This window comes from Pundamilia nyererei, unplaced genomic scaffold, assembly GCF_000239375.1.
Source record: "Pundamilia nyererei isolate P.nyererei 1_Seehausen unplaced genomic scaffold, PunNye1.0 scaffold00027, whole genome shotgun sequence".
Taxonomy (NCBI): domain Eukaryota; kingdom Metazoa; phylum Chordata; class Actinopteri; order Cichliformes; family Cichlidae; genus Pundamilia; species Pundamilia nyererei.
This window is the reverse complement of record NW_005187428.1, coordinates 2,768,493-2,785,456: the sequence shown is the minus strand read 5'-3', so window position 1 is coordinate 2,785,456 and position 16,964 is coordinate 2,768,493. Positions and strand designations below refer to the sequence as shown.

The window sequence follows — 16,964 nt, the reverse complement described above, 5'->3', positions numbered from 1 at the left end:
TTGAACCTTGCGGCTTGGAAAATGGAAGTCAGTTTATTTAGGAGATAAACATTAATATATTAATGGCTTGTAAATGCATTAATAAGTGCACTTGCAACTCAATATAAATGTCATTCGGTGATTCTTTTGATAAGTTTCGACACTCGCCTACATTTGTTTTACTCTCTGTAGGTTAAAAGATACAGAGGATGCTATGATTGGCTGAAATGTGCATGAAAGTGATCAAGTCAATGCCTTTGTAAATAAACTTACACAAAATTAAAGTACACACTACACCACTACACAAACATGACAAATAAGCAGGAAGTGTGATGAGAGAATACCTGCTACTGTTTAAGCATTCTTCAGACAGACTGCTATCCCACAGTCAACATTTACTCACAGAATGAACTTGCTGTGGGGTTAAAGCTGAGCAGAAGCAGCAGGTGAAAGACAGCAGGAGGAAACACATCCTTTCTCAACAACACCAGAAGTGTCTCAGTGGATACTACCAGATATTTAACATTTAATAATTCAAAAAGCACGTGCACTGTTGCCTCTGGGCACGTTGGATAAGCACTGTATGCTGTGAAGCTTTTTTTTTTTTTTTTTTTTAATGAATCAGCCACATTTACCGGCCATGTCAGCAAAAGTGCTTAAAGCCTGAATATTATATGACATTGATTGAGAAGCTGTTATGGGCAGTGTGCTTCTCTTACCTGGTGTGCTTTGGTTTGACCCTGTGCCATTTCCTCATTATCTGATACCTTGCTCTCCATGTCAGCAGCTAGGCTGGAGTCACTCTGATTCAGTCAAATAAAACAACACAAACACACATTTAACAACAAAAAAAGTCCCACAGTGTTGTGTGTTTCTCAACTGATAAATGACATTTTTTTACACAAAATAGCCTTAGAGAAATCACCTCTCACCTTGCAGTAACCAGCTAACTGTTCTGCAATACTGCGGATGTGCACCAAGTACTGGTTAAGCCTCCTTTGGTACTTGAGTGCGTCGAGTTGAGCCTGGTTCTGCAGAGTTGACACCTGGGCTAAAAGGCACTGCTCCCTCCTGTTCCACCTGAGCCTCGCTATCCGGGTTTCGTGTTCCAAAGTTACGCTTCTCTCCTCCAAAGCATCGGCGACAGTGCGGAGCGCCTCCACACAGCAGTGCTCCCCTTTACTTACGTCCAGACCGGACAGCAGGAGACCGCATCCTCTCTGACAAACACCTTCACCGCGATGTGGCTTTGTTTGCGACTCCATCCCGCCTGGGGTTAAAACTTGGCTCTCTGGGTCCTTCTCCACACCAGCACTCGGGCAATCAGCGCACATAGTTTGCCTGGGCAACTTTTGTACGCGGAATAACGAGCTCGGACGAAGTTATTCCAATTTACAAGTCTGGACACATGAAGGCGTGCGCGCACTGAAAAGTTTGAGCGATCTGGGTTGCTCTCGCTGAGCTGATGGGCTGCGCCACTTTTTTCAGCACATGACAAATGTGAACAGCAAACTTCAACCTCCTGACTTCCTGCTGTTTCTGGACAGGGTCGATATCTCTGTAACTTTTTCTCTTCACAGTCGATATAATGAATTTAATACCAGTTATGTATGATGCGCAATAGTTATTTAATCTTATTTGATTATTTGATTTGTCAATTCGTTATCCTGTCATATATAAGTGAGCCTCATCATCATGTTGGTATTTTATTTTGCGTATTTTCTCTCAGTTTTGTGCAACTTCTCTTAATTGTAATGTGATTTCATGTGTTACTAACCTTTTCCAACAGAGGTCGCTCAATATCCCGCATAGTCTGAAACAATTAACTCTCCCTCCAGCTTTTCAATTAGGCAGTCCAAATGATGATTGCAGTTATCAGTTTGCTCCTCCTCCACTATTAATTTTCTTTGCTTATTAGTACACTACAGTAGTTCTACAATAGTGAAAATAGTCTCAGGGGTGCGATGCACTGGCAATGCAGTTTATAGACAACTACATTAGTCCATGCAGCATGGCATGCAGCAGCCATCTCACACAGCATCACATTTCAGATCTCCCTGCAATGCATTCTGTTTCTAGTCAGCTGTTGCACCGCTTTAAAGTGTGTTTTGTGTTTTGCGAGTTGTGAAAGAACTGGCGTAGATTTACAAAGGCAAAAGTGCAATCTGTCCAGGGACTGCACACCTTTCTCCAGAAATGCACGTTTTATTTTTTTTCCCACCATCACTCGGTGCAAATGAAATAGTAGCACTTTGTTGTGTAAATCTGTTTTAAAAAAGTGCTGCTACATTTAAATGATTCCTGCTGTGATCTAGAAGAGCAGTAGGACTCCTCTAGAGCACAGCACCAGACTTTAACAATTGCTGTATGTGTGTTTTGTGGAAAGTGTTACACGGCCACCTGTCACAGAGGCCATATGCTTGGAGTGATAAGCCATTAAATCATGGCAGAAAAAAAGGTTATCTCTGTCTTTTGTTCTCTCTCTCTCTGATTTCACAGGGGTAAAAAAACTGTTAAGAACCCTGGGTGAAACAGCAAGATGGCCAAAAGCCCAAAAAGAATTCGACCTAATCCAAGAAAAGAAGTGATAACAATTTACTTTTCATCTGCTCAATACCTGATAGGACACACAACTCCAACAGCTGTTTCTCCTTGAAAAAGTGGAACAGGCCTTATCTGTAATGGAGGCCAGAATGAAACACTATCTCTGATATATTTGGTACCAGCTTTTGGTACCAGTAAAGAAAAGCTTTTTTTCTCTCTAGATAAAAGGGGGACACACACAGAAACTGACAAGAACATGCCTATACATGACAGATGATGCTTTTGATTCTCTTACTTTATAGAGCATTTTAGAGCTGAAAGTGTTCTATCCTCCTTGTGAAATGCCTGTCCTATAAATAAAGAGTTTGTATTTATCTGTGGTACTTTTACTTGAAAAACGACACTTTTTTTGATGCCATGTTATGGACCTGTAATAGTAAATCGTTTCAAATAATCAACTGAAAAGCAGTACAAGTCATTTTTGGGGCATGTTGATGAGCATTCACTGAGCAGCTGCTGCAAGAATGACAAAGAAAAGAGCAAACAGTATATGAATGTATAGTTAACTACACTTTTATTGTTCCTTGTCCAGCCAATGAGAGGTTTCAGTTTCATCCCTCATATATGCCATTCATGTCCAACGAAGCACTGAATTCCAGGAGGCAGCCAAACATGCTGCCACAGCCACCAATGATACTATCAGATCGCAGCCATTGCATGTACCAGACTGCGGGACCACTTCTGAACTCAAATGAGTGAGATTCCTTTAGTCAGTTTAAGATTTTCTCTCTCGCTTAGCAGCTAACGAACATATTAGTCTAGGATCTACTCCTTCTCTGACGTAAAGGGATGCCACTCAGGTATGGAATGTGTTTCACATGAAGCCGAGAGGCCGAGAAGTCGCTATGATGTGGAAGTGTTGCAAAGTAATGTACCACTTGCTCTCCAATCTCATGCATGTTACAATTTTGAGCCGCTGCTTCTTCCAAAAATGTCAAAGTTCAAGGCATTCATGCATTTGGCAACTCTTTTTTTTTATGTTTTGTGGCATGAAGAAAAGTCAGGAAAAAGCACTTTGTGGTGGACATTGATATCGTCACAATGTAAGAAGCATGACCAACGTCAGTCACACAAGAGAGAAATCAGAGGAACTCAAAATGTACCGTTTGCTCCTCCAGTTGAGAGAAATAAACTCTGAAACTGTCCAACCAGAGCTGGGCGGAGACATACAAATATAATATTAAAAAACAAAAAAAATGACAATGTTTATATATCTCTGATCATATGTTAATAAAAAGACAAAAATGTATTCAGAATAACATCGTGAGCTTTGGATGAGCTCTTACAGCTGACTCGGATGGCTTTGCTTACCTTCTGATTTTTAGAGAATGAAAACAGGTGCTAATGCAATGATCCTGTTAGAAAATATAAAGTAGCCACAGGTAATTCAGACATTGCACAATTATAGGAGGGCATGAGCGTCGCTACCATTCACTCTCACTGTTAATAGGGACTCGCACTCAAAGCCATAAATGAGAGATATTAAATGAAACTGATCACATTAAATAAAATGCCAACATTCGTTTACAAAGCACCAGGTGGTACCACTGAGGTCCTAATGATACAGTCAAAACAAAGTAGATTTAGTTTAGATCACGGGCGATGTCTTTCAGTCTCGGTTGAACATCAATCTAAATGTTTCTGCAAAGCCTTCATCACAGTCACACACTGTTCGCCGCAGTTTTACATTTTAAACTTCCTTTAGACGTTGTTGGCACTTCCTGCTGCTGTGGGTTGGTTCCAATGGATTCTGTATTTGGATATAAATGTGCCAGAATCAGAACACTCTGAGCCATTTCAATCGTCTCTTCATCAACATGCGCACAGGTATTAGTAAAGCTTATGTTACGGTTTGGAGGTAAGCAGCAATTGCATGGTTAAACCAATCCACTTCTCTTTAAAAAACCTTGTTATACTAGACAGTAAAACAATATCAATTACTGATTACTTTTCAGCATGGCATCATCTGCTCATTTCTCTACCTGCGTCTGAAAGGATGCAGGCGGTTGAGATTTGATTTGACTGTATCTCGTTAACAGAGGGTGTGCTTAATTTAAGAAAAAAAAAATTCCACCGAACAGCAAGCCATGAAACACATGAAGATATTTTTTTAGAAACTCATACACTTACCCTTCACAGTTATTTGTTTACCTTATATTATGGAATGCACTGTAGGAAGAATTTTCCAGAACGTCACAGACCAAACATACAGCATCTTAATAATAATAAAGAACAGCGTTGTGATTTAAAATGACCAAACAGCCAGCCTATCAAAAGTGCAGCGTTTGCACTTCCAGAACGTTTTAAAACAAGTTGCTGTGAAGGATAAGTGCAGTCATTTATATAAGGCATATTTTTAAAGTTGACAGAACTCCTTTGACTCTCCTCCAAAGAGGCCATTTTTGTGGATAAATAAGGAATGTCTTTGTCCTTTTTCCAATTTTTCCATTTCTGTGTCCGTTTCCACAAACGTATTCCAGAGGAAAGAGCCAGAACATGGCATCCCAGATTACAGGGCGGAACTGAAAGATTGTGGAAAGAGGCTCAAAGTCCTTGCAGGAGTCTCCTTCACAGGAAGTGAAGACAAAGATGGCGCTACATTCAGAGGTTCAGGCAGAGGAGAGCCACAAAGAGCAGGGAGAGTACGCTGAGAGACTGGGCGGCCGAGACACCCCCACCTGACAGAGAAGGAGAAATGTAGGTATACCTTGATCAATAGCTGGAACCTACAACAACAACAATGAGACTGCACATCACCCCTAACCGTGCCAAGACACTGAGTGTCACTGTTGTGTTTGCAAAATCAGTTTCAGCCTGCTAGGTCAGGGGTGTCAAACTCAAATACACAGTGGGCCAAAATTCAAATCTGGAACAAAGTCGTGGACTAACATTAATATTTATTGAAATATATTTATTGCTCCAGATATAAGAATGAATTTTTTCTTATGGACTCAAACACGTTTTGCTGAAAAACTGAATATGGAACAAGCAAAGCTTAATACTAAACTATATATATGTTAGCTGTATAATACCAGTAGGCCAGCTCTAACAGTCATTTGGTATGGCTTCGCGGGCCAAATGTAATTAGGCTGCGGGCCAAATTTGGCCCGCGGGCCAGAGTTTGACACCTATGTGCTAGGTGATCAAACTGTTCATTGTCCATAAACTGTAAGTAATCTTAATGACACCTACCAGTATGCTTTTAATTATATTTTTATATATTTTGTCTTTGTCTTAGTATTTGCTTTCATAAGCCACTGCAACACTTTGGTAACTTGCAAACATAGAAGATGGAACAGGAACGTTATTATTATTGTTGTTATCAACATCTGGAAATACTGAAATACTGTACTCCCCACCAATCCTCAACCATCAAACTCAAGACCATGTTTGGAGTGTGAAGTGTGATATACCCCATCTGTGTGGATAATGCCTTAAATGCCCTTCTATTTGTCAGTGCCCTGCACTTAAAATCCCTCACGGCTGAAATTTCCCGGTCTGTGAAATCACGCTGTCAGGTGGGGTCTGGACTGAATGATAAGGGATAAGGAAAACCACAGGAGGGGTTTCCTCTTCTCATCAAGATCAATTACAGAAGCTTAAGCTCTTCTATGCAGTCGGCCTGCCCCGTCAGTCCATCAGCCAGAGAGAGGATCCAGTCAGCGGGCTATCAAGGCTTTAGTCACGGGCCATCTTAGCTTTCCAATCTAAAGTATGTAACCAGAAGTGACAGCTCTGCTCTGGCCCATGGGAACCCTCTAGCTGTGACAAATGATAACCTGCTGCATACTCTGAACCTGTAATCCCACCAGAAACTGGCAGGTCAGGAATGAAGTGTGTGTCTTTCCCCACAGGAATATGGATTTTAAATGTCATCAAATTACTTAAGTCTTATGTTTTTCCTGTGAGTGAAACTAAACCTGGGTGGTGATGGAATAGAATTTTCATGGGTGATTAGTTTCATGGAATAAGAGTAATTTAATCTTAAAAGATAACAATTCAAAAGGAATTTGAAGGAATGTTTATCTTTTCTAAATGTGTTCTTTCAGGTATTTTAAGCCACATATGTTCTTCCATTTAAGCACAATCAGACACCATGTTGACAGAATTAAACACAAAAGCCAACTTAGGAAACTAGGGATCTTAAATCAACTCAAAATCACTTTATTACCTGTGATCTGGACTGTGGTCGTAGCCCCATCTCCTCCTTCTGTGTGTGCCCGGACCTCCACCACATAGTTCCCATTTGGAGGTAGGGGAAGATCAATGTTTCGCTTGTAGGTGTTGTACAGAGTGCCTGTGGTTTGGCCCTCTGGCCTGTATAGTACCTGCGTATGCACATATGTTTAATGCATATTAATAAATAACGAAAAGGGTCTCAGCAGCTATTCTTTTTATTTAAGAGATGAAACAAGAATGATGAAAAGATGAAACTCACTCGGTACCCTTCTATTGAGGACTCATTAGCCATCGGTTCCACTTGTTCCCAGGCAATATTTATTGACTGGCCCTTCACTTTTTTAGCTATTATTTTGGGGGCTCGGTCTGGTGCTGGTGAAGTTAAAACAAAGCAATCATGAATATGTTTATTTTTAAATGGCTCAAATCTTGTGTGCAGAATGCACTGTTCTTACAGACACAACACTGTGAACTGTTTTCCAAGCACTTCTCTGTTAGTTAATGATAAACTACTGTAAAGAGTAACATACGGGGTTTCTTGGTTAGGACCCGGAAGTGGTGGCTGGGTGGCCCATATCCTGCAGAGTTGTAGCCTCGAACCTCAATAATGTACTCTGTGTAAGGTCTCAGGTTTTCTAGTTTAGTGTGGTTCTCCCTGCTAGACACGGCAATCGTCTCGGCCTGCCCTTCACTTTGACCAGATTCCCAGTACTTCACCTGGGAAACACAGAGGCATGGGTGAGACTGCAAAGATACCATCTTGGTTTCAAAGCGCTCTGTACAAGTGAAAACCTTATTAAATGTAAGTATCAGTTTAACAGTTTTTGAGAAATGCTGGAGAAAAGCACGTCTTTATATTTAAAGCAATATGTTTGTATTGATGGATTAAATTGATTGTGGTTTTCCTTAGAGGTGCTTAAAGTAAGTTTGCATTGTGAGCAAAAAAAAGTCACAAATGGAGGTGTTTGAATCAGCTAAAGTGATGACTACTACTGTGATCAAGCCTCATAAACGTTTCTACTGACCTGGTATCCATCTAAATTATTATATGAGAGGGGCATCCAGGACACGGTGGCAGCTTTGGCAGAGAGAGCTCTGGCTTCAACAACTGCAGGAGCTTCAGATGGAGCTAAAAAGAAACCCAGAGAACAGATTTATATTCACTACAAGACCCATGTTTTAAGGATGTCAAAAAATTACATTCATTGTTTTCTTTTTTTAATCAAACACAAAGCAATCCAAAAATTTTTTATATTTAGTTTAACATACACAGACTTACTATACTAAACATTAGCTTATATTTCTTCATACGTATCTATTGGCTTCTTTTGCTTTTTGTTCTCTCAGAGGCATTTCTCTTGATCCGCCATCAGACACTATTCCACGACTTATGGAACATTTAAACCCTGTGTGTAGTCTTTTCTTGCCAGGAAACTGTCCTAAAATGCTAAACTGCCATGCTGTCGCCACGTTGTAAACAGAGGCAAACTCTGAGGAAGATGGTTTGTATGCATGCGCAACCAGCCTGCACGCAACTATGGTCACAGATTTGCCCGGCGACGGCTCACTTTGAAGGCGTAACCGTAAAAATCATACACCCCCACCAGGCAACCGTTTCCTGATTGTGTTACCATGGCAGCAGGAGCATCTCTGTCACCCATCATGCTTGAGTTTCTAGTGGTTATCTCAACTGCTTGTCAGTGGAAGCTAATAACTTGCTAAATGCTTTGCATCTTTGGGTGAGTTATCAGCTTTCTGGTTCATGCTACGTAGATCATAATAATCCCCCAACAAGGAACCCGAGAAGAGAAGGGGGGACGATGGGTTCACTTTCAAGGGGTATTAATATTTCTCATTATTATACATGAGAGCTAATATTAAAAGGATCCTACTTCACAGTGGCGCACTGACTAGCAGGACTGAGCAATCCCTCATTCTCTGACACTAATAAAACAGAACCAGGTTGATCTGCGATGCTGTTTTGAGATCACTTTAGCGCATTTTTCCCTGTTACAGATGAGAGGGCTGAATCTCTTAACCGCTCACCGTCTTGTGCAGAATAGATGATGGCTGTTAGGCTGTAGGGTCCTTCTCCCTGGACGTTAAACGCTTTGACTTTGACTTGAAACTCTGTCAAAGGTGGGATGTCAGAGGCTTTGTGGACGTAACGCCTGGCCTGGGGATCGGCTACTGCCACCCGTTTCCACTCTTGCTCATCTTGGGGCTTGAAGGCCACAATGTAGCCAAAATTAGGCCCATAGTAGTACTCTGGCTTCACAGGCTGTTGACAAAATGAATAATAAATTGAGAAATGGCGTTTGGCAAATGTTTTATTTAACACATGTCACTCTTGACCAGCTTTTATAGCAAAGTAAAAAATAGCCTAACTTAAAAAAAATCAAATTTCACAAATCAGATGATATTTAAATAGAATTTAATACAGTGACTGCACTGTGTAAGGCACCGGTTTTATATACAGCAACGACACAATTGGCTCATCCTTCTCTATCATCACACCTCATTTCCTTTGTGGACACCGTGTCTTTGTCATCGCACATGCACTGCAAGATAAACATATCATCTCGTCCTCCAGCTGCTCTGGAATTGAACGGTCATGCTGCAGCCAAGAAAAATACAATTTAGCCATAGCTAATTTATAAACGGCTGCAGCAGAGAAGCAACACACCATGAATTAGTTCAGTCGCTGAGTTGTTTTTTTTGTTCACGATAGCGATCGTTTTATCATTCCCGTCTTCTCTACTGCATGATCTGTGGTACGCTCGTTGTTCTGATTAACAAAGCAATTGAAAACCTATCACTGTGCTTTATTAATTACCAGTTTAAAAATTCTGCATTACTTATCTTAAGTGTAATTGGCCTTTTTTCGAATTTGCACTACTGTCCATGTACATCTCAGAAGTTGCTCTAGTTATATTTATATCTATATTATATATCGCCGTACATCTCTGTTACTGTATTTGCACTACTGCCGCTTTTTATAGATGCCCTGGAGTGTTCTTTTATCTTTTCTTATTTCTTCTTTTATACTACGGTGAGAAAGAAACGATAAGCTCTCCTGTATGTGCTGTACATGTGGTGAATAATAAACAACACAATAAAATCTTTGGATCTTTTCTTGGGCTTAATTTGAAGAAGTGACACATCTTTAAGAGCCTAAAAAAGATTCAGCTGAAGCATTTAAGACTACGAGGACCTGAATAACTGAAATTCTGAGCAGACATCTGCATTATCTGGTCTTTCTGTGCCCTTTTTCAAACTCATTTTAATAATTTGTTGGATTTCTGAAACACTGACCACATGGCTTCCCACTCACTTTTAAATGTAAATCTAAATGTCAGTGTGACTATTACAAATTGAACTAAAAACTAAACATCTTTTAGCAAGTTTTCATATATAAACATGTAACCCATCTTCCCACTTTACCCAGTGGAAAGTCCCAACCTACCGTCCATGTGATGGTCAGTTCTCTGCTAGCCCCTCCACCCCCGCCAACATCTGAGGGCGCCACCACAGGAACTACAATGAGACGGCAACAGCAAAACTCTGAGCCCACATTGCTATGAATCCACGCAAACAAAGCCAAACCACACAGGCTGTAACCTAGCCCTGCCAATGTTGCTCTAACATCCTTCCTCTTCAAATGCGGTATCAGTGTCTTCTCCTGTGCCAAACGCAACACCTAAATGTCCACGTGGGAACGTTGCCATTCAGGGAGCCAGAGAGAGGGACAAGTTCTTCTGTTTGCCTTGAGTCTAGTAGCTCACTTTCAACTTGTGATTATTTTTTCAAGAGAGGTTACTGTAAGTCTGTGATTCCCATTTTATAATTGAATTTCAGTATACAGTTTCACCAAAGTGCTCATTTGTGGAGGTTTGTGTGGTGAGTTTTCTGCACTAGAAAGCGCGGCATGATGGGATTTATGCTGACTCATTTCTCCAGTGATACTTAACGTAAGTAAACAGTGCAATAATAGAATGATGATGAATAAATAACAGAACGGAAAGCTGGACTGTAGTACCACATCTCTTTTTTTCCCTTCCACTTCTTGACCTATTAAGTTGCTCCGATTCTTTATTCCTTCTTATATTTAGATGTCCAAAGTCAAAAAACAATCTTACCTGCTTCCAGCGTTTTAACAATAGGCGATGGGTTGCTTGGGTCTCCTGTTCCCAGAGTGTTAGTAGCAATGACCCTGAACTCATAGTCTGTCCAGGGAATCAAGTCCACCACTGTGGTCATCTCTGCGTTCCCCTCTACATTAACAGGAACTATAGAAAGACAAGTTCATTTTACTGCTATTGCTCTCTACGGTTGAATATTATATGCCGGTTGTATCCTTAAAACAAACGTGCAGTTCTATTTTGGGAACCCATCCTATGTTTTAATTCACCGAAGCATAACTAAAGTATATTTAAGCCATCTGTAAGAGACATTAACCACCTTGTAGGCCTATAGTATCATTGTGTGGCATGACCACAAATATTACAACACCAGATCCAGCTCAGCATTACGGTAGCAGTGTTTATTTTACCAACAAGCACGCTCGAGCTCTTACATGTAGTGGCATTCTTCCAGACATCGTTTGAGAACTGGTCCTTGTACTGGATGATATATTTGGAGATTGGACTGTGGTTGTCTGCACCACGGCTCCACTGCAACGTTACACTTTTGTCTGTTTTTTCTATTATTCGCACCCCACCTGGAGCACCAGGAGGACCTGGGCAAAGAGAAGAATAACAAGAAGGCTTAAATTATTGTTAGAAGGGAGGCAAACATGAATGTGGCTGCAGGAATCCCTACAAATGCTCACTTTGACTTTTTCCTCAAGCGGTCAATAAGTCTCCTACATGCAAACTGGAAAGAAACTCAGTTTAGACCCTGAGCTGTTTAAAAACTTTACAAACTTTCAAGATGTCTAATGTTAGGTGCATATGAAATACTGCACATCAAAGCCCTTACATTTCCCTTTTTTTAAGAGTTTTATTTAAAAGACATCAGCAAAGACTGATGGATTAAGGCATTAGAGCTTAGAAGCCCATTGACATACATGAACTAAAGCTTAAGCAAAAGCTCTACAATCCAGTGTTTCTCTTGGTCCTAATGCTCCTCTTGATTCTTCCTTTGGAACTTAAAAAAATGGCTTAATAGAAAACCCAGACTGTGTCAGGGTTAGACTCCCAACCCACAGCATCAGAAATCAGCCAGAATTTACTTTTTTCCAAATCATGAATGTGAGCCGAGAGAACTAAGGCGATTAGAGAGCCAAAAGCCGGACAGGCCTTAAGCTTACCCTCGCCTCCAAGAGTCAGGAGAGAAGGCTTAGTTGTTACAATCTAATGTAAGGAATAAAACACTGCACTTTAGCTTTTTACAGTTTGGAGCCCATATGGAGGAGTCCTTGAGTACAATCCAGAGTTTAACAAAGTCTGTAAATAGTTTTCCTCGTTCACAGCAACACTTCAACATTGCTCCAAGGCTCCTAACTTTACTCTGTTTACACGCACGCATACATTCACATGAAAACAGCTCCGCAGCCTATCTTTAATCCCTGCTAATAACAGGCTACAGGTGCAGAGCTGTGTTTTGAGCTTGGACACTCTCCTCAAGCAGATCTGCTTCCTCATCTGCCATGATAAATGGCTGTCTTTCATCTCTCCCTCGTTGCGCCCCAGGCTGCTGGCATTTGGCACTCCATTAGGAGCAGCCCCGGACCTGTGCTTTGGTTACACTCTGGGAAACGTCACAGTCAGCCGCTGTGCGTTCACCTGGCCATCTGTCAACACCTGCTCTGAAAGCAACAGCAGCAGCAGCACACCCAAGACACACCAGGGATCACTGGCAAGCAATTCACTGCTAGAATTCCTATCTAAAAAGATCGTTTGTCCTCCAGCACTGGAGCCTGTTTCAAGCGCTGAGGAAAGCACTGCAAGACAAGTTCTCAGTCATCAAGAAGAAGAAGAAGGTGAAAACAAAGTGCGATGAATCATCCACAATCTGAAATACAGTAAAGAAGACACAGAGACCTCCGAAAGTGTTTGCTTTGTGTATGTTTACATCTATATGAGGTTGGAAGAGCAAGTTTAGAAATCAGCAGCTGTCCTCATTGAAATACCGTGCTGAGAGATTGAAATCACTGATTCATTATATACTCATCCCGAGGCATTACGCTTGGAATATAAACAGGTCAGAGCTGGCACTGTACTAAAAACATTGCTTTTTAGGTCAAATTTTTACTTTGTCTGTGCAACCATAGCAACAAGCACAAACTTTCCTATAAAACAATTCATCTTACTTGGGACTGGGTGGACATAGCAATTTGTTTCGGATAAATATGACCAGCAGTGTGCCACCGTGCAGCCAAGCAATGCCATCTTGAGGCAAGCCACCAGCATTTATACTTGTCCCATAGCAGAAATGCTAATGCCACTTGGTATCTGACTAAGTTAGTCTGACCTTTTCAGGGTGGAACCAGTAGAAGCTTAAGTGTTCTGTCTTATGCTTGAGGACACAAGGCATTTCCTTCATCGGCTTTTTCAAACATTTTCTCCCTCACTTTTGTTAGCACGCAGTCTTGGGTTTGACAGATTATCTGGCAAAAAAAGTTCTACGGTCTGGTTGCTCGGGAGAGATTTACTTCTCTTTAAACATGCGCTGCACAAAATGCAGTACTTGTACTGTCTTTGAGCCTCGTTCTTTTAACATATTTACCTGCATGTTAAAGGTCTATCAACAAGAGCCTGGGAACATTGAAATTTAGCAGAAGGAACCAGGGTTTTTTTCTACTTTTGTTTGAATTGTGTGGTTTTTTGTCATTTAAGCTTCTGCTTTATTTTGACAATGTCTGCATGATCAAGGCAGCAAAATATTTGGATGCTAATTTTTCCTGTAATATTAAACATACATAAATGAGCAACAACCATTAAACATAGGAGTTTAAGACTCAAAAACATGAGCTAATCTTTTTCGACAGGGCCCTGCAGGCTTATTTTGTCAGATGTGATTGACAGTGCGTAAAAATGCACCAGCTGCCATTTGACTTTAGGTAACATGTTTTAATGTAACTTAATCCTGATTAGTGCATGGGAGTATGTGACTGTTTGCCAACGGAGGCCCACACACACTAAGACTGTGAGAATTGTGCAGAAAAATTACATAAATATCATGTGAAATAACAAAACAAATCTGTCTTTCATAGATACTATACATTATGTGTTTGTTTAGTTAGCTGAATGCTTTGAGACATTTTACATACATGACTCTTGACTCACCCCTGACAACCAGGTGGGCAGAAGCAGTGATATTGTCCACAGGGGTCTGTGCGGTGCAGGTGTAGTGTCCCGCATGTTTCAGCTGAACATTCTTGATGAGCAGCTCGCCATTCGAGCTTCCATTCTGATCAAAACAACACAAGAGACAATGCTTAAGTTTAGAAGAAGTATACACTATGCATCAGCCTGACAAACATCATAAAATATGGATAAATGGCACATTAGTATCAGTCTAGTAACTGAAGCAATCGAGGTGAATTGGGCAGGGAGTTAAACAAAGCCTCTTTTCGCATTCACAAATGTCGAGCTCAGCACACTGAACAGTCAACGTTCTGACTGAATATGAGATTCAACTTTAAAAATACATCAAACTAGCAGTCTTGCTAATGCCACACAAACAGTATCAAATGGAACTGAACCCTGTTTTTACGAGGGGAAAATCATCCCTGCATGCAAAAATCAGGATGTCATCAATCACAGTCATAATAGTGTTTGCCTAGCAGGCGGAGTGACAAATGAGAAAAGCTAACCACTAGCTTATGGTTAGTGCCTTTAAGAGGCAGAGAGAGAGAGAGTCAACAGTAACAGATGTTAGCAGAAATTGCCATTAAACGGATATACTGTGCGCTATTCCCGCCTAGGAAGGTATGTGAAATGAATTTTAGAGTCATGTCCATTTATATCCGACTGTACTTTTCCATACCAGGTATTCCTCGTATTGCATCAACCTGACCTCAGATATGCTTAGGATGTGCGTGAACTCTAGGTCAAGGGGATTTTTTTCAGTTTTCAATTGTGGCCAAACCTCGGTTATTCAAAAACAATAAATGGAACAACATGATGTCTCACTGTGGTGCGTTCGTAATGTTGGCTGTCTATGTGCAGGTCAATGACTCGGCCATCTAGGGACCAGATGAAGGTGATATCTAGAGACTGATCGTGTGATGCTGCGCACTGCATCGAGGTATTCTCTCCCAGTTTAACGTCAGTATTAGATGGTGCCAAGGTGATCTTCGTAGAGTCTGTGAGAAAAAACAGGAAGATAAACAGGTCTCAGGGATTACAAAAAGAGTCAGTTATTTAACTCGTGGGTAATTTGATTAAATGAAAATCAAAGAAAGAGCAGATTCCTTATATAAAAAAATAGACTTAAACAGTTCAAAGATGATCAACTGTAGAGTATTTGATTGGGGTGTAAAAAAAAAAAAAGCGAGAACTCTGAAATATCAAAAATAGCCAGAAGAGGGCAGAAAAGAGCTGCACATCCATACCAACCGAGCTAAGTGTAAAAACACAGAATAAAAAGCTTGACAGCTCTGACTGCATATCTAAAGAAAACAAACAACAAGGAAAACAAAGCTCATATCAGTCTCTGGGGATTTTTTTTTCTTAATTCTATCAGACAATCCCAGTTTATTCTTCTTCTTTTTCACTGAAACGTGTGGGGGCTAAGCTGAATCTAAAGCAGCAACCTCGTGTCATTGCCCTTGGGTAACGACTGAATGTCCCACGAAAGCTTGCTATCAGCCTGCAAAGAGGGCCATAACTCAACGATAGCAGACATTTGGAGGTCGCTACTGCTTGGTGGGACTGAGAGTGGCAGGAATGATTGCCAGCTAAGGTTGACATCAGTCAAAGCAAGTCACAGCTGTCCTGGAAACATCAGGGATACAAAGAGAAGCATTAAACATTGTTCTTCAGCTGGAACTTGCCCATAACCAACAGGTCGCCGGTGCTATTGGCCTTGCCCCGGTCATTCTCTGCAAAGCAGGTGTATCTGCCTTCGTCTGCTCGTGTCACATTGAGGATCTCCAGGCTTCCATCCTCCCAGATGAACACCCTGTGGAGAAACCAGAAGGAAAAGTTCACACACTCAGGAGAAAGCATTATGCAGTGTAAAATTATTAGCACAATATGAAGGTCAGTAGCCCAGTGTGTAGTCCAGGGATATGTGGACTATTAAAAAAATATGAAAGTACTCAGAATATGTGTCAGTTCCGTAATGGATATTGAGTTTGCCAAGGGAAAAAGAAAGGAGGAGAACTTTTGGAAGCTTGTACTAACAGCAAGGCAGCAGTGTTTGATTCATTTTTTTTCATATTAGTGCATGAGAGACAGCCTGCCAGCTGCCACATTGCCACTCTGCCCCCACCCAGAGTATTAGGATGCATATGTTCCACAATAACTTCCCTCCTGCTCCTCCTTCAAGTGAGTCCCACTCTGAAGTATTTAGGGTGGGAGAAAAGTTGTTGGGGGTCTCAGAGCTTACAGATTAGGCTTGTTTTGCCAGTGAGGAGCACAACACAGGGTTTTACACACCAGGCCGGCCACACTAATCTTGAGAATGAGCTTAATGTTAGCCACTGGTGATGGCAAAGCTGACAAACAACAAGACGAAAGAATTTTTCTGTAGACAGTATTTAGTCGGTTTAGAAGATCTAGAGATTATTTAGATCCCCAAAATCAAGCCAGTGTACATTATTCACAACTAAGTCAGCACCAAATGACATTTTATTCCCAAATACTTCCCCATGGATAAATGTAACCCAGATGTGTCAGGCAGTCACTGAAAACAGTTTATGGTTGATGAATATTGGAATTAAAACAACAAAGGAACTCTCTGGTAAACCAGCCTTTGAGAATGAATACAAATGTATAAAATATTCACAGATTCGAGGCAAACAGAAAGAGACTGTTCACCTGGTAGAGTTGGAAAGCAGCTCAGTGTCTTTGCTCCAGGAGAAGGCGGGCTTTGGGGCCGCTCTGGGTCGACACTCAATCACCACCCGGCCATTTTTGGCTGCCAGCACTCTTTTCACTGGGTTGTGTTCAAATGTGGGAGCACAGTCTGAGGAGTGACAGTGTCGGTTATTCATCTCAAACATGGTAGAGCACAGATTAAACATATATATA

The 16,964-nt window shown here is 41.1% G+C and overlaps 2 protein-coding genes across 3 annotated transcripts in view; both read right to left on the bottom strand.

The window, feature by feature from the left end:
• The window catches only part of LOC102193744 (PDZ domain-containing RING finger protein 4), a 111,191-nt gene extending 109,002 nt beyond the window's left edge, over positions 1-2,189 (bottom strand). The window contains exons 1-2 of the mRNA XM_005728150.1: positions 912-2,189; positions 699-782 (exon numbers count right to left, since the gene is read on the bottom strand). Coding sequence (XP_005728207.1) covers positions 699-782; positions 912-1,313 — 486 coding nt within the window. The 5' untranslated portion in view covers positions 1,314-2,189. The remainder of the gene's footprint in view (positions 1-698; positions 783-911) is intronic.
• An 885-nt stretch (positions 2,190-3,074) lies between these two features.
• cntn1a (contactin 1a) overlaps positions 3,075-16,964 on the bottom strand; it is a 62,336-nt gene continuing 48,446 nt past the window's right edge. For both annotated transcript variants that reach the window (XM_005728143.1, XM_013909560.1), the window contains exons 12-24: positions 16,752-16,899; positions 15,764-15,891; positions 14,901-15,073; positions 14,052-14,175; positions 11,339-11,500; positions 10,902-11,051; positions 10,229-10,299; positions 8,809-9,043; positions 7,788-7,891; positions 7,293-7,479; positions 7,022-7,134; positions 6,755-6,911; positions 3,075-5,261 (exon numbers count right to left, since the gene is read on the bottom strand). In XM_005728143.1, the coding sequence (XP_005728200.1) occupies positions 5,185-5,261; positions 6,755-6,911; positions 7,022-7,134; positions 7,293-7,479; positions 7,788-7,891; positions 8,809-9,043; positions 10,229-10,299; positions 10,902-11,051; positions 11,339-11,500; positions 14,052-14,175; positions 14,901-15,073; positions 15,764-15,891; positions 16,752-16,899 (1,829 nt within the window). In that variant the 3' untranslated portion in view covers positions 3,075-5,184. The remainder of the gene's footprint in view (positions 5,262-6,754; positions 6,912-7,021; positions 7,135-7,292; positions 7,480-7,787; positions 7,892-8,808; positions 9,044-10,228; positions 10,300-10,901; positions 11,052-11,338; positions 11,501-14,051; positions 14,176-14,900; positions 15,074-15,763; positions 15,892-16,751; positions 16,900-16,964) is intronic.